The sequence below is a fragment of the Mobula hypostoma genome, chromosome 23, assembly GCF_963921235.1.
Source record: "Mobula hypostoma chromosome 23, sMobHyp1.1, whole genome shotgun sequence".
NCBI lineage: Eukaryota > Metazoa > Chordata > Chondrichthyes > Myliobatiformes > Myliobatidae > Mobula > Mobula hypostoma.
The window spans coordinates 5,596,053-5,621,581 of record NC_086119.1 but is presented as its reverse complement, the minus strand read 5'-3'; the positions used below and the strand labels follow the sequence as shown (position 1 = coordinate 5,621,581).

The 25,529-nt window shown below is 41.4% G+C and overlaps 1 protein-coding gene across 7 annotated transcripts in view; it reads right to left on the bottom strand.

The window, feature by feature from the left end:
* Positions 1-25,529, bottom strand: part of bcas3 (BCAS3 microtubule associated cell migration factor) — a 987,973-nt gene that overhangs the window by 419,534 nt on the left and 542,910 nt on the right. For all 7 annotated transcript variants that reach the window (XM_063031775.1, XM_063031774.1, XM_063031776.1 and 4 more), the window contains 2 exons: positions 16,277-16,377; positions 5,118-5,221 (listed from right to left, as the gene is read on the bottom strand). In XM_063031775.1, coding sequence (XP_062887845.1) covers positions 5,118-5,221; positions 16,277-16,377 — 205 coding nt within the window. The remainder of the gene's footprint in view (positions 1-5,117; positions 5,222-16,276; positions 16,378-25,529) is intronic.

Sequence of the window (25,529 nt, the reverse complement as noted above, 5' to 3'; positions counted from 1 at the left end):
CTGATGAGCCTGACAGCTTTATCTAGAATTGTTATGCCAGAACATGGTAAAATAAAGCTAGAAAATAACAAATGAACATTCAATGAGGCAACCCTCAGGGTGGAGGAGCAACACCTTATATTCCATCTGGGTAGCCTCCAATCTACTGGCATGAATTTCTTCTTCCAATAAAAACAAATTCCCCACTCCTCCCCTCTTCTTCTATTCCCACTCTGGCCTCCTACCTCTTCTCACCTACCTATCATCTCCCCCTGGGTCCCCACCTCCTTTCTTTCTCTACTGTTCCACTCTCCTCTCCTATCCGATTCCTTCCTCTCCAGCCTTTTACCTTTCCCACCCACCTGGCTTCACCTATCACCTTCCAGCTATCGTCCTTCCCCTCCCTCAACCTTTTCATTTAGGTGTCTTCCCCTTTCCTTTCCAGTCCTGAAGAAGGGTCTCAGCCCAAAACATCGACAGTTTGTTCATTTTATGGATGCTGTCTAACCTGCTGAGTTCCTCCTGCATATTCTGTGTGTTGCTTTGGATTTCCAGCATTTACAGAATTTCTCATGTTTAAAATGAACAAAGTATTAAGGGACTTGAGAAAAACTGTGTCATCACGAACAGCATCCCACTAGCAGCAATTAAATAACCACACGGATTCAGCAATAAATATGTAAATAGGTGAACTGTCTTCTTTGAAAGAAAAAAATGATATTTTACAGGCCAAAAGGTCCATGCTTTTATTTAAAAGGTGGTTCACCTCTGACCCTGTACTGGTTGGGAAGCAGAGTTATTCATTTGAGACTTTGGAGTTGGATTTGAACTCTTCTGCCACAAAGGTGAGAATCCCAGCACATTTACAGCTGACACCATCACTAAAATTACAAGCGCGGTTATAAAGGTATCGAGCAAATCATCTCTCAACAGATTTTACAGTATCTACGCGAGTTAATCTGCAGATATTGAGATTGCCATGCTTGAGTTCACATCACATTTGTCACAACACTGTGACAGCTGCTTTAGGAAAAGTAATTGACCCAAAAACTGAATGAAACAACTCGATTAATACATAATACAGAAAAACATTCATTATACAAAAAAAATGACATTTCGGATTACTTTCAGCACTAACAACCACATCTCAAGGCTCATATGACAATTCTAAATTACTTATCTCCCAGGTTATGAAGGCATCTGAACCCTCTCATTAGATTAATGATATATCATCACTTCCGGGCTTGTATTATTTGATTTCTTTTTCACCTGAATCCTTCCGTTAGATTCCAACCTATAATTTTTACCTAGGTCAATATTTATCTATATGGAATAGATATCTGAACTCCTTGATTACTAAACCATCCCTCAATTAGACTGCTGTCTGAAACTCATACCCAGGTGTCTATTACAGTGTTTATAAATCACTTGATACTGCCGATTAGATACCAGTCTACAACTCATTCCTGCACATCCGTTATTCTTTATTCTTTATATATGAATGATTTAATGTTCCAAATGTAACTCCTACCTGTAATCTGTTCAGGTATCAGTCATTCTTTATATAAAATATGTGAATCACTTGAACAGATTACCAGCCCATGATCACCTATCTATCTGTAATCACGGCTTTAGCACATTACAAATATGGTTATTGAAAAACCATGGTGTGGGAATATCTGTAAAAATCTCTTGAAAGTAGCTCTGGAAACTTAGTGCTTTTAGAACAATCACTGCTGTGTGAGAGGAACTAGGATACGGGCTGTTGAAGCTGGTTGGTGCAAAAGAGGAATTCCAGGACAGTATAAATCGGATGACTGTGGACTGCAATAATATCTGATCTCTCAACAGGCAGCCACTTCTGTTCTAGTTGAAGTAAAGGAAACTGCAGATCTTTGCATAAGAAATGTTCTCAGCTCGGGTTGCCTCATTACAGGAAAGATTTGGAAGCTTCAGAGAGGCTGCAGAGGAGATTTACCAGGATGCTGCCTGGTTAGAAAGCATGCCTAATGAAGAAGACTGAACAAGCTGGGGATTTTCTCTTTGGAGGATGGGAGGTGACTTGATGGAAGTATACAAGATGATAAGAGCCATATACTGAGTGGATAACCAGACACTTTTTCCCTGGATGGAAGTGGCTAATATGACAGAGCATAATATTGGTGGAAAGTATCGGAGGGATATCAGAGGTGGGTGCATGGAACGCCTGGCCATAGTGGGGAATAGAGGCAGATACATTAGGGACACTTAAGATACACTTATATTGGAACATGGACGAATGAAAAATGTAGGGCTGTATGGAAGGGAAAGGTTATATTGTTCTCAGAGTAGGTTAAAAGGTCGACACAACATTGTGGATTGAAGGGCCTGTACAGTGCTGTATGGTTTTATGTTCTATAAATAAAAAGAATGCAATACAATCCTTTATTTTCACAACAGGGCATTTTTTTCACAGCAGCTTTACAGATTAAGCTCTGACACCATCAGTGTTGCAGAGCTGAAAAGTGAGCAGATGCTTGTGTGGTTTTCACTGAGGCTATGGACAGCTGTTAGTGCTGAACCGGCTGTTCCATCGAATGCAGACATATTGTACCTACCTTGCATTCTGACAGCACGCATTAACTGCACTGCATGCTGAAGAGGAGATTTCAGCAACAGCTGCTCTACTGCACAGCGCAGTCTTGTTTGCATCACCTTTTCTTGTACTCAAACCTGTCTGCATCAGCCACCCCTTGGGACTGTCTTGATATAGCTTTTAAAAGCAGGTGAGTTATTCTTCCACCCCCTGGGAGCTAGGGGTAAACTCACCTCCGCATATAAGACACCGCATTAGAAAGGGGATGTATTATTCTGAACTCTTGCACAGAGGTTTCACAAGGCTAATGTGATGGGAAAAAGTATCAGAGTGATCGGGATAATTAATGGCCTTTGGCCTTTTCCGATACTGAATAGACAAAGATTTTATTCATGCAATTAAGGTAGTTATCATCAGAAACAACTTCATTTAAAGTCTGAGACAACAGTAAAAGGGGAGGGCTTGTCATACCCTGACAAACCTTGTTTTAAAGTGATAGTGGCACATTTGCTGCCCAGGTGTCTAAAGGCACCACAGCCAGAGGTTTATCCTGCAAACTGACTACACAGCAAATTCAATGGACTAAATTCCAAAAGGCAATTGTATAAAACCTCAAAGGAAAAAGCTACAGCACAATGACCATCGAGCTAGAGTGAGAGTGGGGGCACCACGCTAACATAAAGCTATTAGAGCACCAGCTGTAAGAGTGGGTTCGATTCCTGCCGCTGTCTACAAGGAGCTGGTACATTCTCCCCATGTCCCTGCAAGTTTCCTCCAGGTGATCCAGTTTGCTCCACGTTCCAAAGACTACGGGTTAGGGTTAGTGAGTTGTGGGCATGCTCTGTTGCTGCTGGAAATGTGACAACACTTGTTGGCTGCCCCCAGTATAATCCTCGCTTATTTGATTTGATGCAAATGACACATTTCACAGTATGTTTTGATGTATGAAGTCATAAATAAAGCTAATCTTTAATCTTTAAAAACAGGATGGCTCTTTCCTAGAAACAGCAGAGGCATGATGGACTCACTCACGTAACTCCAACCAAAATCAGCTTTTTAAAATTCAGAATCAGGTTTATTGTCACTAGCATGTGATGTGAAATTTGTTAACTTAGCAGCAGCAGTTCAATGCAATATATAATCCAGCAGAGAGAGAATAAGAAAATAATAAATAAAACTTAATAAATAAACAAGTAAATCAATTATGTATATTGAATAGATTATTTAAAAATGTGCAACAACAGAAATACTGTGTATTAAAAAAGTGAGGTAGTGTCCAAAGCTTCAAAGTCCATTTAGGAATTAGATGACAGAGGGGAAGAAGCTGTTCCTGAATTGCTGAGTGTGTGAAATTCTCTCACATATGTGGCATTACAGGCAACTTCATGCCCATTCCTAGTTAGTTCTGAGAATCAACAGTGATGATCGATATAATTTTCCTTAACAACACCATGCCATTACTGAAACAATGGGTTTAGAGAGTTGTGAGCATGTTATGTTGGTCTCAGAAGCATGGGCTGCCCCCAGCAAACTCGGACTGTGTTGGTTGTGGCAAATAAAGCTAATCTTTATAATCTTTATAACTGTGCTTGTAATTTCTGAAATAAAATCATAAATTGCATAGTGTTTAGAACATCCTAAAGAAATGGGACCTCAGTTGTATAACCTCAAATTTTTGATCCTACAATTGGAATGTTGTGCTAGAAATCACTATAAAAGCATAGGCTAAGTTGAAGCAATGATCTACACATTCATTTTCTCCACAGAAAACCAGCAAAAAGATACCAACAACCTGCTTATGTAACACTTTTAATGAAGGAAAGGCACCTTTTAGAAAACTGAGGGGAGATTTGATAGAGGTCTACAAAACTATGAAGGGTATAGATAGGGTAAATGCAAGCAGGCTTTTTTCACTGAAGTTGGGTGGGACCAGACCTGGAGGCCATAGGCTAAGGATGAAAGGTGAAATATTTAAGGGGAACCTGAAGGGAAACTTCTTCATTCAGAGGGCGATGCCAGCAGAAGTGGTGAAGGTGGTTTTGATTGCAGCACCTAAGAGAAGTTTGTACAGCTACATGGATGAGACGGGTATGGTGGGCTGTGATCTGGGTTCAGCACGAACTGGATAGTGCATCTTGGCCTCTATGACCTGTGAAATGTTGTGGTGTTTTAGGTGAAATCTACACACTGATGCACACAAAATGCCATGGGACAGAGAGAGGTTTCCATGGCTAGGGACCATGCAGCTTAAATTACAATTACCAATAGTGAGATGTCAGAAATAACATTTATGGAAGAGGCTAGAATTAGAGGTCTCCAAGAGATGGAGATGAAGGAAGATACAAAGAGAGAGAGGAACGCAAGGCTGTGGAGAGATTTCAACATGAACAGGAACATTGAAATATAAGTCTTTCCAGCAACAAGACTCAATATAAGAGTTGGTGCCTATGAAGAAAAGGGCAGCACAGATTTGAACAAGATCAAGTTTATGAAGGGTACACATTTATGTTCAGCACAAGGCTCTGCTTCAGATAATATAAAGCTAATTCCTTGGAAACCTCACCTGTGATAACCACTCCTCATCTTCTTGGCCACTGTGGTCTGACCCAAGACTGTCACAAGACTCATGGCGTGTAAAGGTGGGTCTAGGGCTGCCCGGTGATGCCACTGTCAAAGAGAAAATACCATTAGAACTTGTTGCTGACAAACTAGCAAGGATATGTTTTCACTCCCTGCCAAGGGCCATTTACTCTGCTTTGCCGCTGCAGTGATTTTCCCTGTGGGTGCCCTGTTAATGTTGAAACCTTCCCAGAGACCCCTTGGAATATGGAACTCCTGAAAATACAGGCAAGTTTACTATGGGTCCTCTAGAAATATTGGCACTCACCAAAAAGCTTTACGAATTATCTAATTCTCCTGGGATCTCTCTACAAATAGTAGCACTTTTCTGGGGATCTACTGTAAAAACACCACATTGGACAGGACATGCGTAAACCTCAGGTTCTTGCTTGCAAAAGAAAATATAGGCTATTCAAGAGAAAATTGTGTTCTGAATGTGTAAAACTACCTTTTATGATAGTGTAGTAACAAAACTAATTTGCCAATAAGTGCAGAAGAACATTACTAAAATTTTTCAGGGCAGAATCCAAAATCAGAATCATGAACAGAATCAGGATTATTATCACTGACATAAAATTTGTTGTTTTGTGACAGCAGTACAGTACAATACATAAACAATTACTATAAGTTGCAATTAGAAATATTTAAAAATAAATATATAGGTTGTGCAAAAAGATAGCAAAATAGTGAGGCAGTGTTCATGGATTTCATTCAGATATCTGATGGCGGCAGGGAAGACGCTGTCCCCACATGTTGAGTGATCTTCAGGTTCCTGTACCCTCTCCATTATGGTGGTACATAGACAGGCTCTAATTACTGCCTATGATGCAGTAATTAGAAGAAGGTGTCCTGGCTACATCATTTGGTTGGCCTTAGGTGGTTGGAAAACTAAGAGCATGGGCAACTGTTTGCAGTTCCTTCCCTTTCCAGACCCTAGAGTGTCCATGGCTCCTATAGTCAATACCAGTAAGTGGGTGTTTAAATATTAAGTTGTAAGATATTCGCTTCTATTTTAAATCTGTTGATGTAACTGTGGGAAAGACCTAGTTATTGCAAATGCTTCCTGTCCACAGAACAATCAAATTTATGAAGGAAGTGCTTGCAGCAGGAAATTCCTCTCTGCAATCATTTCCTCAACATCCGAAGAAGAAGTCAGAATGGCTCTGACCTGCTCTTCACAGAAACAAGGCCAGGGCTCTGTAGCACGAGCAAATGACATTTCACCTGACCACCAATTACAATTATGAGTTCAATTCCTCTTTAATGATAACATACTGTGGTCTGAACCGTTTTTGTGCTGGAGACACGAGGAGAAATCTGTTGGAGACAGATTGTGTCTGCTCATGTCAACATAACGAGAAGCAGTTGTTTCCTGTTCACTGAATAACCTGTTTGCCAATAATCATTCAGTTATCAGGAAGTGAGTGAGAGCCATAAACAGCTGAGTGGAGTGCAGTCACAGTGTTTAATATGGGAGCTCTTGCCATTAGTCATGTAGCATATACACACTGTCTCATCCTCTCCAGAGTCTATTATAAAAGAATTTACAACATGGAAATCTCCTTTAGAAGAGTCATTCATTCTTTGTCAGGTGCAGCCTGTTAACATCACATATAATAATGCCATTAAAAAACACCCCATACTTTCAATTTTTGTCAACTTGTGTAGAATATTCATGAATATTATTCCATGCATGAATATAGCCCAAAGCGCAATGACACTTAGACCAGATGCTCCACACTCTCTTCTCCTGTGCACATGTATACACTGATACCAAGACCGCTTTAGATTCATACTTAACAACAAATCAAAATACTTTGACGCACAACTTTATATTTTCTTGTTTGGGGTGCTTGCTGTACAATCCCAGAGTTCCACTTCATCGACGACAGGTTTCATAGAAAAATCACAAGCTATCATCTCTGAGACCTGGTAAAAATATTCCACAATATCATTTGATAAAATCAGGACTTGATGTCTTCACTTACTGAGAACAATGACCCGACTATAAGTAACAGCAAGCCTTTCAATAATATTAGCAAGACCATTTTCAGGGAAAAATAAATGGAGTTGTTGAGTATCACCCAAAAACACCAGTACAAAATAACACACGCAAAATGCTGGAAGAACTCAACAGGTCAGGCAACATCTATGGAAAGAAATAAATATCTGACATTTTGGGCCAAGACCCTTCTTCAGGACTGGAAAGGAAGGGTGAAGATGCCAGAATAAAAAGGTGGGGGAGGGGAAGGAGGCTAGCCAGAAGGTGATAGGTGAAGCCTGGAGGACAGGAAAGCTAAAGGGCTGGAGAGGAAGGAATCCGATACAAGAAGTAGACTCATCTTGGCACAAGAGGAGTCCATGGACCAACATGTTGGAATGGGAATGGGAATGGGAATTAGACTGTTTGGCCATCAGGAAGTTCTGCTTTTGGTGGATGGAGCAGAGGTGCCAACTGCTCCTGCAGTTAAAGTGATTCAGTCACCAGTAACCTCCATCTTTAAGGCTGTTTCTCTGTTTTCATTCGAAGTAAATAAATTGTGATCAATTGTTCACAGCTACAGACTAGCCTTATTTATTGCTTACAGAGAACTGTGCAATCTTCATTTCTGTTCTAAGATAATGAAAAATACTCACACCCCTGCCGTAAAAATATGGGAAAAAAATGGTTTATACAAACACTGGAATTGAAATCACAGCTGCATTTTTTTCTCTATTCCTGTACCACTTTGTAAAATTAGCTGAACAAAGATCATGTTCATCCCACTTACATCCTGAACATGACCACTCAGTGTTGCACATAAAGCTGCCTGAAGATTCCCCCTTGATTCCTGACCCTGGGGTGCAATAGCTCTACACTAATTAATTATTAAAGTTTTCTAACAATCAGCCAGTATGGAGATTGTATTTCTCTTATCCTTCATTAGTGCGTCCCACAGGAGTGGTCAGAGTACCATGCGATTACCTTGTGGCTCATCCTTTTGCCCAGGGGATAAGGCTCAATCCAAGCCGCTGCCACATCAGGAGTGTGCAGTTTTCCTTCGTTAGGCATATTTTCTCCAGCACTTCTTTTGTAAAGAATTGACTCTTAAGTCAATATTATAAAAGGCAATGTTTCTTTAAAATTGACAGTTTTGTTTTAATCACTTCAATATATTTTTAAAGCAATTTATTTATTTTCTAGCTGACATATTGGCACTTGAACTATTAGCTACCCTCTCTCCACGAGTTTTCTAATGGCTGCCTTTCTTTATGTTTGGTGGGCCCCTGCAGGCACAGCAACAGTGTGTTTTTATCTATGTGCACGCTATCCAACAAAGAGAATAAATGAACGAATCATTCAGCAGCAAGGACAGAAAATGGATCTCACCTTTGTATGGAATGAAGGGAAAAAAATTTGTTGAATTGGTAAAATAAGAAACACGGACTTCTTATATGTGTAACATCATATTGAAAAGTTTCAAACTAGCTTTATTGTAATCTAGCAATTTAAATTTACTATTCTGCTCTTCACATGATGAAACATTCCACAGTTTTGGAACATTCTGCTAAGACGTCAGGAGAAGGGTGGAACAGTAGCACCGTAGATAGTGTAGCGCTTTACAATGGCAACTGTAAGATCGGAGTGCAATTCCCACCGCTAGCCATTAGGAGTCTGTACATCTCCCCTTGAGCATGTGGGCTTCCCCTGCATTCTCCGGTTTCCTCTCACTGTCTAAAGACGTACGGGTTAGGTTGTGCATATACTATGTTGGTGTCGGATGTATGGTGACATTTGCGGGCTGCCCTCAGCACATCCTCAGACTGTATTGGTCGTTGACGCAAAAAATGACACACATTTCACTGTATGTTTCAATGTAGATGTGACAAATAAAGCTAATTTGTCTTTAAGAGAATCTGGGTAGGAAAAATTTAGAAGGATATGCATCAAACGTGGGCAAATGGGATTAGTTTTGATGGGAATCTTGGTCGACATAGATTGCTTGGGCTGAAGAGTGTGTTTCTGTACTGTATGATTAATAGAGTCCATTGACCCAGCTATGCCAAGTTCACTCCAAAAAAAAATTAGATCTGGGTGGCACAGGCAGAGAACTGATTCAAACATAATATATGAAATGGCCTCTGTCACTCATTGCGAGGGTCTAAGGCTTAAAGGGCTCCAGGGATATTGAGTAAACAGTCCTGGGTACATTCTGAAACCAATTCCCACCAACAAACTCTCTTAGGAACAACAAGCAGCCGAGTGAGTAACTAGAGAGTGCCCACCACCCACAGAAAATTAGCCAACAATTAGTGCTTCAAAAGAAATTCAAAAAAAGAAAAAAAAACAAAAAGACAAATGAATAAAATGGTGACTTTGGAAGCATAGCATGAATATTTAACATTATTATTTCAACTGAATTTAATGTGCTTAGAATAACCTTGAGCCTTTTTGCTAAAGAGGCATGTGGATGTCTGTGGGAGACAGACTACCCCATCAACACACGCAGAGGAAGTTGAATCTAGTTATAGAAAAATAAATTGCTAAATAAATTATACACTTGTCAGAAATGCTGATTTTCTCAAAACATTCTAATGCAGGAGTAAGGACTTGTTCTCCATATTTTGAAGCAGGAAAGCAGAACCATGATGCAGTGGTTTAGCAAATGCTGTCTATCTCAGCCTGTGATGTGGAGTTCAGACTATAAGGAGATACCAAGATTACACACAGGGTTGAAGAGATCTGACTTCAGCAGTCAAAGTTCAAAGTATATATTCCATATACAACCCTGAAACTCATCTTCTTACAGACAGCCACACAAACAAAGAAACCCTATAGAACTCATTAAAAAAGACCGCCAAGCACCCAATGTGTGGAAAAAAAACAAATTGTGTAAACAATACAAAGTAAACAAATAACACTCAGAACTAAAGTTCACGAACGAAGTCCATAGCCACAAAGGCAGTTCATCACTGAAGCTGGTCCAGGAGCCCATTATTTGCAGGCCACAGCCTCAGTTCAGTGCCGAGATGAGTAAACTGAGGCAGTAGCCTGCAACTAACGGGTCTCCGAGTGCTAACCGTGTGAGAAGACATCAGTTAAGGTTGCATACACCTCCTGGCATTTGGTCCTGCACAGTTCGAAGGAACTGAATGTGATGACCAATGTGCGTGCATGTTTAATACTTTTATCCTTTTCTTTCCTAGTAGTCAAGCTGGAACAGACTTGGAAGTCCCTATGTTGACGTCAGTGCTGTGAAAAACTCAATCTCTGAAGCATTAATGCCCAGTGGAGATTGTGAAAACATGTGAAAGAATTTGGGTCAGGTTCAGACATTGTGCTCCCTATAACCCAACCATCCCCTTTTGCACCATGGACCATAGCCAGCAGACAGTCTTGGCAATATTCACATGACAAACAGGCAACTGGATGGAAGTTGCAATGGAACTGTGGTACCTACAGCAGAGAAAGTAGCAAGTAAACTAACTCAAAAAGATGTTATGTTCCCATTTTACATTAAGGTCTGATTGCAATTAGACTCAAATTTATTCTGTTCACTTATTCTGAACCTTTTCAGTGATCCAGCAATACTTGTATAGTTCCACAAATGCACACAACGTCCATCCACATTTGTTAGAACATTTTATTTTGCAGAATAACTTCAAAACAAGCTTTGCAAAAACCACAACTTTCCACACCGTTCCATACAAAAAGGTAAAAGCATTATTTAGGTACCTTGCATGGAAAGAGGGAAAATAAAATCACTAGGTACTTGTTCGCTGACCCTAGAGGACAAAGGTCAACTCTAATCAAATATAATGACTACTAATGCAGCATCCGATCACTCGCTAACTGCAGCAGACTATGAGATTCCGTGCGAGGCCTCTGTGAGTGGTCAGCTGGGGACTTTCATCTCCACTTGGACAGATAATGTAACCAAATAACTGACAGAATGCTAATACTTCAACAAAATGATAGGCAGCTACAAATTCTTGAACTGAGCAGTTCCTTAATGATAATCATGATGCTCCATTTGTTTTTCATTACTGTTCTCACTCACATCCTGAATTTAACCCCATATAGCCTAGGTACACCTAAGTTATGTTTATCCTTAACTTTCCCAATTTCTTTTGGCAAGCCATCCCATTAATAGTGGCCTGTAATCCAGCTTGTCTTTGAAATGCAAAGACTGCCAATTATATGTAGTTTTCTCTTGGGATCTGAGTGACACATCACTGAACTTGGAGTACTCTGGGCCTTTCCCACCATCACACTATAGGAAGAATGTGATTAAGCTAGAAAGGGTGCAGAAATGGAGCCAGGAGCTATAAGGAGAGATTGGATAGGCTGGAACTACTTTCACTGGAGCAAAGGAGGCTGAGGGGGTACTTTATGGAGATTTATAACATCATAAGGGCTATGGCTGGGGTCACAGTCACAATCACTTTCCCAGTGAAGAAGTATAGGATTGTGAGAGGGCAAGGTTTAAAAGAGATCTCAGAGGGAGTTCTTTCCCACACAAGTGGTGATGGAATAAGCTGCCATAGGAAGTGGTAGATGCAAGTCCAATTACAATGTTTAAAAAATATTTAGACAGGTACATAGAGAGGAATGATTTGGAGGGAAAAGTGCTGAACAAAAGCAGTTGGTAGGCACCTTGGACAAGTTAGGTCAGGTGTAGCCTGTAACTCGGTGGCTCTATGACACTGCCAATGTGCTACTTAACGATGGAAGTCACCAACAGAGAAAGGTAAATGGAGCCAGTGTTGTTTCTTTCCAAAGGATATTCAGTAACCAGTTCTTTATTTCCTCAAGGAAACAGCAGTTTTTGCTAACCCCTTTCAGCAAGTCCAGATATTTTCTACTCGTCCTCAGAACTTGCAGCCATTTCACTATGAGTGTTTTGAGCTCATTCGTCAGACAGACAAACCACATTGTTTTAGCAGGAGTCAGCTGGTAATGATGGGAGGAAAGAACTCTGATTGTTTTTATAAACCCAAGGTGTTAAGTCTAATTATAACCTAGTCTAATGGCTAACTTCTACATATGCTTGCATCAGTTATTGCATATGCAGTAATTTTCTTTGCTATTGATTAGTTTCATCACATTGTATATAAACTAAATATAGTAGATGTAAAATATACCAGGGCCGACATGTCAACACGAGCACACACCAGATCTATTCATACACAAATCAAGGGTAAAGCCAGCATTTACCACCCATCTCTAATTCCCAATGAACTGAGTATGCTTTTCAGAGGGTAGTTATGATATGTGGGTCATAATCACTTGCACTCCAGAAAGAGTACGATAACAGTTTTCTTTCACTGAAGGAAATGAGTGAACCAAATGGATCTTCAGAAAACTAAATTTTATAGCTGATGGTATTGACATTAATTCACAATTCACTTTATTTTTTCTATTTCTTCAGATGCTGTGGTGGCAAATAAAGTCATGACTACAAAGTGATTATCAAGGCACCAGTTTGGTACAACAAGCACTATTCCATTGCAACACAGTCCTGTCTATGAAAGTTATTGTTGGGAACTTTGGGAATTTTGGAGGTTGGAGGAAAAGGCGGCCAGAATTCCCAGTCTTCAGTAATATCTGTGGTAAGAGCCTTTGTGGATATTGGACACAGCTAGCATCTCCTTTAGCTAATGGTATTCAACATGATCAAATACTGTGATATCACTCACTGTGCAAGCATCTAATACGTGTGACACCACGGGAGTGGACAGCATGGTGGAAACATGCCTTAACAGAACTCAGCATCAGATCTGGAAGATGGAATAGATGGCCAAGAGTTGGCCATTATCCATTTGGACCTGCTCTACTAATCAATTAGGTCATGGCAATTCTGAAAATACCGGTGGAACTCAACAGGTCCGGCAGCATCTATGGAGATAAATAAACAGCCGATGTTTTGAGCTGAGACCTTTTATCAGGACTGGAAAGGAGAGGGGAGGAAGCCGTACTCGTTCTTAGAAACATAGAAAACCTATAGCACAATACAGGCCCTTCAGCCCACAAAGCTGTGCCGAACATCTCTACCTTAGAAATTACCTAGGGTTACCCATAGCCCTCTATTTTTCTGAGCTCCAAGTACCTATCCAGGAGTCTCTTAAAAGATCCTATCATATCTGCCTCCACCACTGTCACCGGTAGCCCATTCCACGCACTCACCACTGTCTGCGTAAAAATTTACCCCTGACATCACCTCTGTACCTACTTCCAAGCACCTTAAAACTGTGCTCTCTTGTGCTAGCCATTTCAGCCTTGGGAAAAAGCCTCTGACTATCCACATGATCAATGCCTGTCATTATCTTATACACCTCTGTCAGGCCACCTCTCATCCTCTGTTGATCCAAGGAGAAAAGGCCGAGTTCACGCAACCTATTCTCATAAGGCATGCTCCCCAATCCAGGCAACAACCTTGTAAGTCTCCTCTACACCCTTTCTATGGTTTCCACATCCTTCCTATAGTGAGGCAACCAGAACTGAGCACAGTACTCCAAGTGGGGTCTGACCAGTGTCCTAAATAGATGCAACATTACCTCTTGGCTCTTAAACTCAATGCCACGATTGATGAAGGCCAATGCACCATATGCTTTCTTAACCACAGAGTCAACCTGTGCAGCAGCTTTGAGTGTCCTATGGACTTGGACCGCAAGATCCCTCTGATCCTCCACACTGCCAAGTCTTACCATTAATACTATATTCTGCCATCACATTTAACCTACCAAAATGAACCACCTCCACTTATCTGGGTTGAACTCCATCTGCCACTTCTCAGCCCATTTTGCATCCTATCAATGTCCCACTGTAACCTCTGACTATCCTCCACACTATCCTTTGTGTCATCAGCAAATTTACTAACCCATCCCTCCAATTTTTCATCCAGGTCATTTATAGAAATCATGAAGAGTAGGGGTCCCAGAACTGATCCCTAAGGCATATCGCTGGTGACTGACCTCCACGCAGAACATGACCTGTCTACAGCTACTGTTTGCCTTCTGTGGGCAAGCCAGTTCTGGATCCACAAAGCAATGTCCCCTTGGATCCCATGCCTCTTTACTTTCGCAATAAGCCTTACCTTGTTAAATACCTTGCTGAAATCCATATACACTATATCTACCTCTCCTGGCTTCTTCCCATTTCCTTTCCAGTCCAGATGAAGGGTCTCAGCTTGAAACCTTAACTGTTCATTCCTCCTGGTAGATGCTGCCTAACTTGATAAGTTCCTCCAGCATTTTGTGCGTGTTACTGATGTCCAGCAGTTGGAGAATCTCTTGTGCTTATGACAAAGTTGATGTAATTAAAGCTGAGAAAAAGGTATTCATCCCAATTCCCATACTTAACTAAAATCTACCAATCTCAGGTCTTAAGTTTCAGCTGAACCAAAGGCCACAGACATTTTGTTTTGAGGGTATCATGTTTCGTGCCCAAACAACACACACAAAATGCTGGAGGAACTCAGCAGGCCAGGCAGCATCTATGGAAAAGAGTACAGTCAACATTTCGGGCCGAGATCCTTCAGTAGCACTAAAAAAAAATCCGAGGAGTAGATTTTAATGGTGGGGGGAAGGGAGGGAGAAACACGAGGTGATAGGTGAAACCAGGAAGGCGAGAGGTGAAGTAAAGAGCTGGTAAGTCAATTGGTGAAAGAGATGCAGGGCTGGAGAAGGGGGAATCGAATAGGAGAGGACAGAAGTCTATGGAAGAGGGGAGTAGCACCAGAGGGAGGTGATGGCAGGCATGGAGATAAGGTGAGAGAGGGAAAAGGGGTTGGAGAATGGTGAAGCAGGTGGTGGTGGTGGTGGGGGCGGGGGTCAAGGCCATTACTAGAAGTTCAAGAAATCGATATTCATGCCATCAGGTTGGAAGCTACCCAGATGGAATATAAGGTTTTGTTCCTCCGACTTGAGTATGGCTTCATTACAACAGTAGAGGAGACCATGGATTGATATAGCGGAACGGGAATGGGAAGAGGAATTAAAATTGGTGGCCACTGGGAGATCCTGCTTCTTCCTGCGGAAGAATAGGTGCTCAGTGAACCTGTCACCCAATCTACGTTGGGTCTCACCGATGTACAGGAGGCCACACCAGGAGCACCGGACACAGTATATAACCCCAACCAACTCACAGGTGAAGTGTCGCCTCATCTTTTCATGTCCAAATGAGCTTACTCATTTCGCCTATAAATTACCCTGCTCCAACTTTAAACCGCATAAACACATGAGATTCCGCAGATGCTGGAAATCGAGAGTAACATAGACAAAATGCTGGAGGAACTCAGCGGGTCAGGCAGCATCTATGGAGAAGGATAAAGAGTCGAAGTTTTGGACTGAGCTCTGATGAAGAGTCCCAGCCTGAATCATTGACTCTTTATTCCTCTCCACAGATGATGCTTAACTTTGCCATGGATGGTCTCAAGCCCGGCTGTGATAGCAGGAGAGTTGGGCATAAGACTCACAGCCCTAACCCATAAAACCTAGAGCTACAGAAATGACAACAGAAGATCCAAGTACCTGATCCTTGGGAGAGGAAGGATCTTCACCTAGAAGATGTATAAAGTTGTCTGGTGAAGGCCACAAGTCTGTGTGGATGCTTCAGGGCCAATAAAGATCAGTGAAAGAGCACATAACCTTGAAGCTGACAGCAAGAAGATGGCTACACCTGGGACAACTTGAAAGACTGCTGGCTTGCTGCTGTTGGCGGCCTATGCCCCCGTAAGAGTAATGGGCTTAAATAAGTAATAAATAGATGCTGCCTGACCTGCTGTGTTCCTCCAGCATTTTGTGTGTGCTACCCCAAATTTTATGTCCCTTTACTTTGATACAGTAAAGCTGTGAATCAAAAAACTTTACTGTATCAAAGTATTCAAATATTTTAATATATAAAAAGGGGGAAATAAGCAAGGTAATAAAAATGATGCCAATCACAAGCTATGAGTCTTATGCAGGGGAAACCTGAGTGTGGAAGCAGCACAATAATGCTGTCACTGGGGTCCACACATCATCCCAAGGAAGGAGGCTCTGCTGAACAGAAGTCACTAACACTGCTTTCAGTATATTGCAGGGTTGCACTGTGAAAATGATAAGTAAGGGAATACAACTTACTTGTAACCAGCTGGTTTTGATAATGTTGGACAGCATCAGCACTGAGCAGCAAGGGATGGTTTGCATTGAAGGGTGGCTGAAGTTCATTCCACTGCGGAGTCCTGCACAGCAGAGGAGAATAAAAACACAGTCGGGAAGAACAATTGCACACAGAGAACAGGCGGAAACTCCACAACAAAGTTGTTAACTTTGAGACAGATATGTATTATCATTATTAAAGAAACTTATAGAGGGTGATGAATCTGTGGAATTCATTGTCACAGACAGCTGCGAAGGCCAAGGCATGAGATAAATTTACAGTGGGGCTTGATAGGTTCTTGATTAGTAAGGGTGTCAAAGGTTATTGGAAGAAGGCAGCAGAATGGGGTTGAAGGGGATAATAAATCAGCCATGATAGAATTGCAAAGCAGACGAACAGCTGAATGACCTAATTCTGCTCCAATATCTTATAGTCTTATTGTCTTAAACCTCAGAGACCTTTCAAATAACCTCCTGCCGATTTTGAGAATATTCAAAGTTTAATTTTAGTCTTGATGAATCTTACCAAATTCACTAACATAGCTTCCTCTCCCACTCTTTCAGTTTGTCTCCATGCTGTTTGCAAATGTCACTCAGCTTTCAGTTGCCAAACACTGTGGAATCACAAGAAGTGTCTGATCTCCTGCAGTATTAAATCTACATGACCAATTTATCTTTTGCTTATTACTACACTGGCTATGTGTTTTCTCATATTTTGGTGATGCACAACATAGATACTTCAAGTTTTCAATCTACTGCCTCTTCAGTTTGTGAAGCATCCAGTTAGCATGGTTATTTAGAACATCGAGTAGTATAGTATGATATACCCATGATGTTGTGCTAACCCTTTAACCACTCTAAAATCATTTCAATCAATTCCTTCCACATAGCCCTCCATTTTTCATTCATCCATGTGAAAGTCTCTGTATGTCCTTAATGTATCTGCTCCACCACCAGCCCTGGTAAATTGTTCCAGGCACCCCGACTCTCTGTGTAAAAACAGTACCTCTGACATCCCCGCTATACTTTCCTCCAATCACCTTAAAATTATAGCCCCTCATATTAGCCAGCTCTGTCCTAGGAAAAATTATCTGGCTATCCACTCAATCCATGCCTCTTATCATCTTGTACACCTCCACCAAGTCATGTCTCATCTTCTTTCGTTCCAAAGGGAAAAGCCCTGGCTTGCTCAACCTTCAGGGTCTTGAACCAGTCATGATAACTTCACTTGTCCCATCCCTGAACTGTTCCCACAACCTAGGGACTCACTTTCAAGAACACTTCATCTCATATTCTCGATATTTATTGCTTTTTTTTTTGGTATTTGAACAGTTTGTTGTCTTTTGCACATTGGTTGTTTGTCCGCCCTGTTGGTTGCAGTCTTTCATTGATTCTATTACGGTTCTTAGATTTACTGAGTGCCTGCAAGAAAATGAATTTCAGGGTTGTATATGGTGTTTTATATCTATATACTTCGTTAATAAATTTACTTTGAACTTCGAACATTACCTCTTGAACTTAATTCCCCGACTAATGAGCCTTCCTAACCACCCTATCAACTTGTGTTGTGAGGGATCTGTGTATTGACAGCAATTTTATAACATTAGGGCCTAGTACCAATGAGTACAGAATTGCTTCTGTATGAAAGAGAAGTATTGTAGAAAAAGTCAGTGGTGATATATTCAAAGCATAATTACATCTTTCATGACCACAAATGTATTTTGGAGGACTAAGTCACTCTTCCTCCTTTAACATTTACTGATCCAGGCAGGAAGGAGAAGCCAAATGTGATCAATTCCATTTTCCCTTACTTGCTTCAAAACTAAAAATAAAATTTGTTCAGAGGATGTGCACAATTTTGGCAAGGTCGGAATTTGTTATCCGGCACGAACAGCATCCTGAGCTGGGTGGCTCGCTGGACAGTTTCAGAGGATAGCATGAGTCACCTCAGTACATTTGAGGTCACCCGCAGACCTGACCAAGGAAGGACGACAGATTTCCTTCTCTAAAGGCAATGGTAAGCTAGATCGGTTTTTTCAATGATCCAGTAGCCTCATGATCACCACTGCTGATGGTACTGAGATGACAAATATACTAGATTATACTTTTAAAGGCAGATGTGATGGGGTGCAGTACTTTGAGAAGATAATGCTCCATCTTATCTTTCTTCTGTACAACACCACTGGTTGCAAAGTGCTTTAGGACAAACTGAGACTGCAGAAATTGCTGTGAAAATTTAAAGACTGTCCTTTCCATTCAATTACCATCTAGCAATTACTTGGAACGGAAGTGAAAAACTAACCATGATTAAAGCAATTTTTTAAAAAGATTTAATTTGGAGGAAAAAAATCAAAATAATATTTGACAATATTTATCTTTCTCTTTTAAAAGCAACCTTTATAAAATCTTCATGTGTGGTATTTGAATTATCCAGTCTCCAGCTCTGGGCCTTGGTAATTTTGGTTGCTTTTTTAAATGTTCTCATTACAGAAGTTTTCATTGCTGGCCTTGTCTAAAGTACATAACTTGAAACAACTGGTCTGTGACAAATGAACTTACGAACTTCAGGACCCATTACATCTTTTAATTGTAACAAAATCACGTGAAAATAACTTAAAGAAAAAACAGAAGTCATGGTGGTGTATGGAATGAATAAATCACAGAAGCAGTAAATTCCCCTTGGCAAAAGCAGTAACCAACTTAGGTAAAGTACTGATGATTATAACTACCACTTGTGCAGTATTGAGAGGGGTTACTGGAAGAGAGGAAGGATGCCCAATTAGCTTTGTTTCTAAAAATTTCCCATGAAATAAACCTTCAAAGAAAACATGAAAAAGTAGTTTCTGTACAGAAATTATTTTTAGATGGTGCCACGGTAGTGTCGTGGTTAGCTATGACAGCTCAGGGCATCGGAGTTTGGAGTTCAATTCTGACACTGTCTGTAAGGAATTTGTACGTTCCCCCTCATGAAATGTGTGGGTTTCCTCCAGGTGCTCTGGTTTCCTCCCACATTTCAATGACATACCAGTGGGTAGGTTAATTGGTCATTGTAAATCAGGGGTCCCCAACCTTTTTTGCACTGCGGACCAGTTTAATATTGACAATTTTCTTGCGGACCGGCCAGCGGGGGGGGGGCGGTGGGGGCGGGGGGTGGTGTTCATGTAGGGTTGCCAACTTTTTCACTCCCAAATAAGGGACAAAAGTAGCAGTCAAATACAGGACACTTGTGTTTACCCCAAGAAAGACTACCATGACCATGAAGCCTTGCGCGGGCACCTGTGTGCGCATGCGTGACATGTGTATACATGACGTGCACATGCATGTACGCGCCGATTTTTTTCTACAAATCGGTTTTGGCTTAATCTTCCTGATTCTGTTAAGTGAAACTACACTGTACATACATTATTTCTACTTTATATAGGCTGTGTATTTATCATATCATTCCTGCTTTTACTATATGTTAGTGTTATTTTAGGTTTTATGTGTTATTTGGTATGATTTGGTAGGTTATTTCAACAGTGCGTTACAGGGAATGAGGAAAGGTGCAGCTGACTCATATCGTTTCATATTGCCAAATCATATCGTTTCCTTGCGGTCAGGTCGCATATGCTTTGCAGCCCGGTACCGGTCCATGGCCCGGTGGTTGGGGTCCACTGTTGTAAATTATCATGTGGTTAGGCTTGGGTTAAACAGGTGGTTGCTGGTTGATGTAACTAGTTGGGACGGAAGGGTCTATTCTGCACTGTATCTCTAAATAAAATAAACGGTTAATCAGTGTAAAGATAGGTGCACCATTCCCTTCCCAAACCTTGCTTTCTGGCTCTTCCCTCGCTGAGTAATAAAGTGATTGATTGAAAATAGGCCATCCTGAAAGGGCAGTTCTGAAAGGAGCGCCAACCATTTCATCAATCCAGGTGTCTCCTTTTTGGGTACTTGCTTTGTTTTAAGATGACTTGTGGGTTTTGGTGTGGTTGTTTTGTCCAGTGCGCAGCGTACAGACTCTGCTACAGGTGCCACACTACTACAGCTCGGAGTCTCACAGTTCAGAGTTCAATGCCGGTGTCCTCTGTAAGCAACTTCGTACATTTGCTCATTTGTTCCCGTGTGCGCATGGGCTTCCTCCAAATGCTCTGGTTTCCTCCCACAGTCCAAAGATGTACCAGCTAGTAGGTTAATTGGTCATTGTAAATTGTCCTGTGATTAGTCTAGGCTTAAATTGCCCTGCAATGGGCAATATGACTCAGTAGTCTGGACGGCCCTGTTCCGTGCAGTATCTCTAAATAAAAAATATAAATAAATGGAACAGAAAGCTTTCAATGAGACAGATGGCACAGAGTATGCTTCTGCTGCGGTTTTGCTAGGTTCTCAGAGCTCTCCTAAATGCTGTGTTGCGATTTTGAGGGTTCATGGACCAGCAATTGCCTTGAGTAAACTGGAATGTTATTTATTAAAAGGAGGCTTTGAAGGTATCGACAGGTATGACATTCAGACGATAATCTCTCGTCAAATAGAAATTCAGAGTATAGTAGAAGTATTTGGGAACCTCATACAAGAGCTGCAATTAAAACCTCAGTACTGGAGATGTCAACCTACAACAACGTGACAGTGTAGCCGTTATCATAAAGTTTTACAGTGCCAGTGATCTGAGTTCAATTCCTGCTGGTGTCAGCAAAGAGTCAGTATGTTCCCCCATGACTACGTAGGTTTCCTCCTGGTGCTCCAGCTTCCTTCCACATTCCAAAGACATATTGGTTAGGGTTACTAAGTTGTGGGCATGTTATGCTTGCACTGGAAGCATGGCAATAGTTGCGGGCTGCCTCCCGTACATCCCTGTACTGTGTTGGTCGTTGATACAAATGGCACACTTCACTGTACCTTTTGATGTACATGTGACAAATAACACTAACCTCTGTCTATTTTTAAAACTATTTTGAGGATGTTACAGTCTCTACTGCTTTGATGTGCCTGTTGTACACAGTGCAAAACTCTGAAGTAGGCAAAGAGCAGGGATCACTGCTGCCCAATGGACCATGAGCTTAATGGCAGTGTGAGACTTTGATCTTCAAACATTCACGTGGCCACAGATTCTGCTGGTACAATCCGATATATTGGTGGAATTTAACATCCATGTCTGTCTTCTCCCCAGAAATGGGAGGTGGCTTATACTTATTCCTTTGTTCTCAGGAGTGGCAGAGGGGAATCTGACATGTGGTTGACAGGAGAGAGGGTTAGTGTATGCCCTTTACTTTGGAGATTTTCAAGTATCAAGGATCAAGAATCAACTTTATTTAGTACATTTCCATGTATTAAGAATTTGCTGTGGAATGTTGGCATGTCACACAACACCATTCAACAATTCTAAGAATAAGGGATTATATGAAAATAAAGCAAGAAGTATGATATGGAATTGAATGTACATAAATACCAGCCTATATTAACAATGTAAACAGCTTTATAAAAAGTGGTTTAAAGTGTTTACAGTACAGTGCAGTGACCGAGGTAATAGATAGAGGGAGGTGGGGAGGGGGGGCTAACTAGAATGGTTGATCAGATAAACTGCCTGGGGGAAGAAACTTTTAAGGTGGCATTTAAACGCAAACAACAGGAATTCTGCAGATGCTGGAAATTCAAGCAACATACATCAAAGTTGCTGGTGAACGCAGCAGGCCAGGCAGCATCTATAGGAAGAGGCGCAGTCGACGTTTCAGGCCGAGACCCTTCGTCAGGACTAACTGAAGGAAGAGTGAGTAAGGGATTTGAAAGCTGGAGGGGGAGGGGGAGATGCAAAATGATAGGAGAAGACAGGAGGGGGAGGGATGGAGCCGAGAGCTGGACAGGTGATAGGCAGAAGGGGATACGAGAGGATCATGGGACAGGAGGTCCGGGAAGAAAGACGGGGGGGGGGTGACCCAGAGGATGGGCAAGAGGTATATTCAGAGGGACAGAGGGAGAAAAAGGAGAGTGAGAGAAAGAATGTGTGCATTAAAAAGAGTAACAGATGGGGTACGAGGGGGAGGTGGGGCCTAGCGGAAGTTAGAGAAGTCAATGTTCAAGGTGGCATGAAGGTTTTGTTTTAATAGCTCTATAGCACTTTCCAGAAAGGAGCATTTGGAAATGGCAGTTTGCAGGGTGGGTATCATCCACAACAGTTCTCCTGCCCACTTCTTTTCCCTGGGCATACACACATTCTGCAGTGATGATGGACTACAGCGATTACCTTTACTCCTTTGACCTTTTCAATAAAAGATCAAAGGATTTCCATCACACAGTGGAACTATAGCTTGTAGCCAGGAGCTGAAGCAATCACTACTGAATAACTAGTAGCCATAGTAGCCATATTACTAGAGGTTTATTGTTCTGTCCAGTCTTGTAACAAACATGGGCTTGACTGCTTCGTATTATGAATGGAAGGGGACACACTCCAACACCAGACAACATCCTCATGTCTGCCATGGATGGCAAGATGTCAATGGCTCTGCTTAGGAACTTATCCTGAAAAACTTCTCCAGCAGAGTTCTGTGGCTGAGATGATTGAACCCAAAGATCACAAGCTGCTTTCACTCAGTGAAAAGACATCTTTTAAGGAGGTCAAGATCTCTTGGAACCTTCTCCATAATGGCTAGCTCAAGCATTCTATGACTGATGATCAGAATGAAATGCTTTGAAGATTAACTCTCCCTTGAGGGTTTGTTGTATTCCCTATCATTGCTTTATCATGCTTAATTATCCTTAGGGGAGATTGGATATTAAATATTTTCCCATAGTGGGATAAAGGGAACACATCCAGAGTTCAAATTCCCTGAGGCGAACCGAATAGGCACTTTTGAAGTTGAATTTTACAATAAACTAATTTTAAAAATGGCAGTCTGAGGTCAAATCGTTAAAGTCTATCAAGGCCCCACATGTGAGGGGTGATTGATAAGTTCATGGCCTAAGGTAGAAGTCAATTTTAGAAAACCTAGCACATTTATTTTTCAACATAGTCCCCTCCTACATTTACACACTTAGTCCAGCCTACGGATCCTTTCTTTGTACAAACGTTTGTAGAAGTCGGCGTCTTGGACCTCCAGAAAGTGGTCCACAGCAGGAGTGATTGATAATTTTGTGGCCTAAGGTAGAAGGAGATGAGTTATACAGCTCTCGTTACATGCACATGCAGTTCAACTCTTTCAGTGATTATGTAGAAAGTTTTAAGTTAATAACTCATCTCCTTCTACCTTAGGCCACGAACTTATCAATCACCTCTGCTGTGGACCACTTTCTGGAGGTCCAAGACGCCGACTTCTACAAAGAAGGGATCCGTATGCTCCACGACCGCTGGACTAAGTGTGTAAATGTAGGAGGGGACTGTGTTGAAAAATAACTGCAAGGTTTTCTAAAACTGACTCCTTCTACCTTAGGCCACAAACTTATCAATCACCCTTCGTATATTTTATGATCTGAGCTCAATTTGCAGATCTCATGTAGACTCAGTCTAGAAATTCCAGTTAGAATTGGTCTCATGTTGGCAAGAAGAGAAATCACCCTGGGTTCCCACTCATAATCCTCACCCAGTAAACAAATAACAAGGAAGGAAAGGAAGGAAGACAGAACATCCACTTATATAATATTTTTCACAATTTCAGATGTCCCAAAGTATGCTACAACCAATCAAACACACTCAGTGGCCACTTTATTATGGACAGGAGTGGAAGCTGGCGTGGTCTTCTGCTGCCGTAATCCATCCACTTCAAGAGCATTCAGAGATGCTCTCCTGCACACCACTGTCATAACGTGTGTTTATATGAGTTACTGTAGCCTTCCTGTCAGCTTGAACCATTCTGGCCATTCTCCTCTGATCTCTCTCATTAATAAAGCATTTTTCTCCACAGAACTGCCGCTCACTGGATGTTTTTTAGTTTTTCGCACCATTCTCTGTAAAATATAGCGACTCTTGTGCATGAAAATCCCATGAGATCAGCAGTTTCTGAGCACTCAAATCCCCCCATCCGCCGCCAACAATCATTCCATGGTTGAAGTCACTTAGATCACAGTTCTTCCCCATTCTGATGTTTGGTCTGAACAACAACTAAATCTCCTGGCCATGTCTGCATGCCTTTAAGCACTGAGCTGCTAGATATTTGCACTAACAAGCAGGTATACAGGTGTACCCAATACACTGAGTGTGTATCTGAAGTTTGGTGATTGATAAACTGAAGAAACATGGACTCTGTCTGAACACAACAAGCTCACACAAAGAACAATGTGATAAGGGCCGGCTACTTTGTCATAGTAACACTGGTTGAGGGGCAAATACTGACACACCAGGACACTGGAGATCAAATGTGCTACCATACCCCCACAATTGACATGTATCCTCCTGTTCCTTCTCTGCCTTCATATAAAAAAGTGATTATTTTGAAAACAGCAGAAGGTGCCTGATGTCTTAAAGATACACATTCAATATTTTATGAACTGCATCCAGCAGGTGTCTACAACAGCTGGGACAAATACCTGAGGACATGAATGGAAATAGCTGTGGGCAAATCCCATCTTTTGTCTAGATCCAGCTTTTAGAAGCTACTAAACAAGGACAAACTCAAGAAGATAGTACCATTCCTAATGAGATTTGTTTCACAGTGAATGTCTTGCTATTAAATTATACGAGATCCCGGGTGACTGTAGCTCAGTAATTGCATAGCTAGGATATAATGATCACAAGATGAATATGACTGTCAATGAGATTCAAAGGATTCATCTTATTAAAACACTTTCAAATTTTCATTAGCAGAAAGTGGAAGCTTTGTTGCATCACAGTTTTGTTTATCTAGTAGGGCTCTGATGGTCAAACACTGGATTACAAGCTTATTTACTAATCATGGTTTCCGTTGTCTGTAGCAAATATTATAATTAACCATTCCTCTGGTTCCAAGGTGGTTTTCATATCTTTCTGCAATTCATTCAATCCTCAGCTTACACGGCATCGCTCCCTCTTCTCACTCTCAAAATGGTGAATGGTGTGCAAAAAGCTCTTAATGTCTCAAAGGAGGAACACAATTAAACAGACAGAGTGTGTGCAACACACACACACAAAATGCTGGGGGAACTCAGCAGGTCAGGCAGCATCTGTGGGAATGAATAAATAGTCAGCCCTTCTTCAGGAACTGGAAATAAAGGGGAAGATGCCAGGATAAAAAGGTGGGGGGGGGTGGGGAAGGAGGATAGCTAGAAGGTGATAAGTAAGGCCAGGTGGATA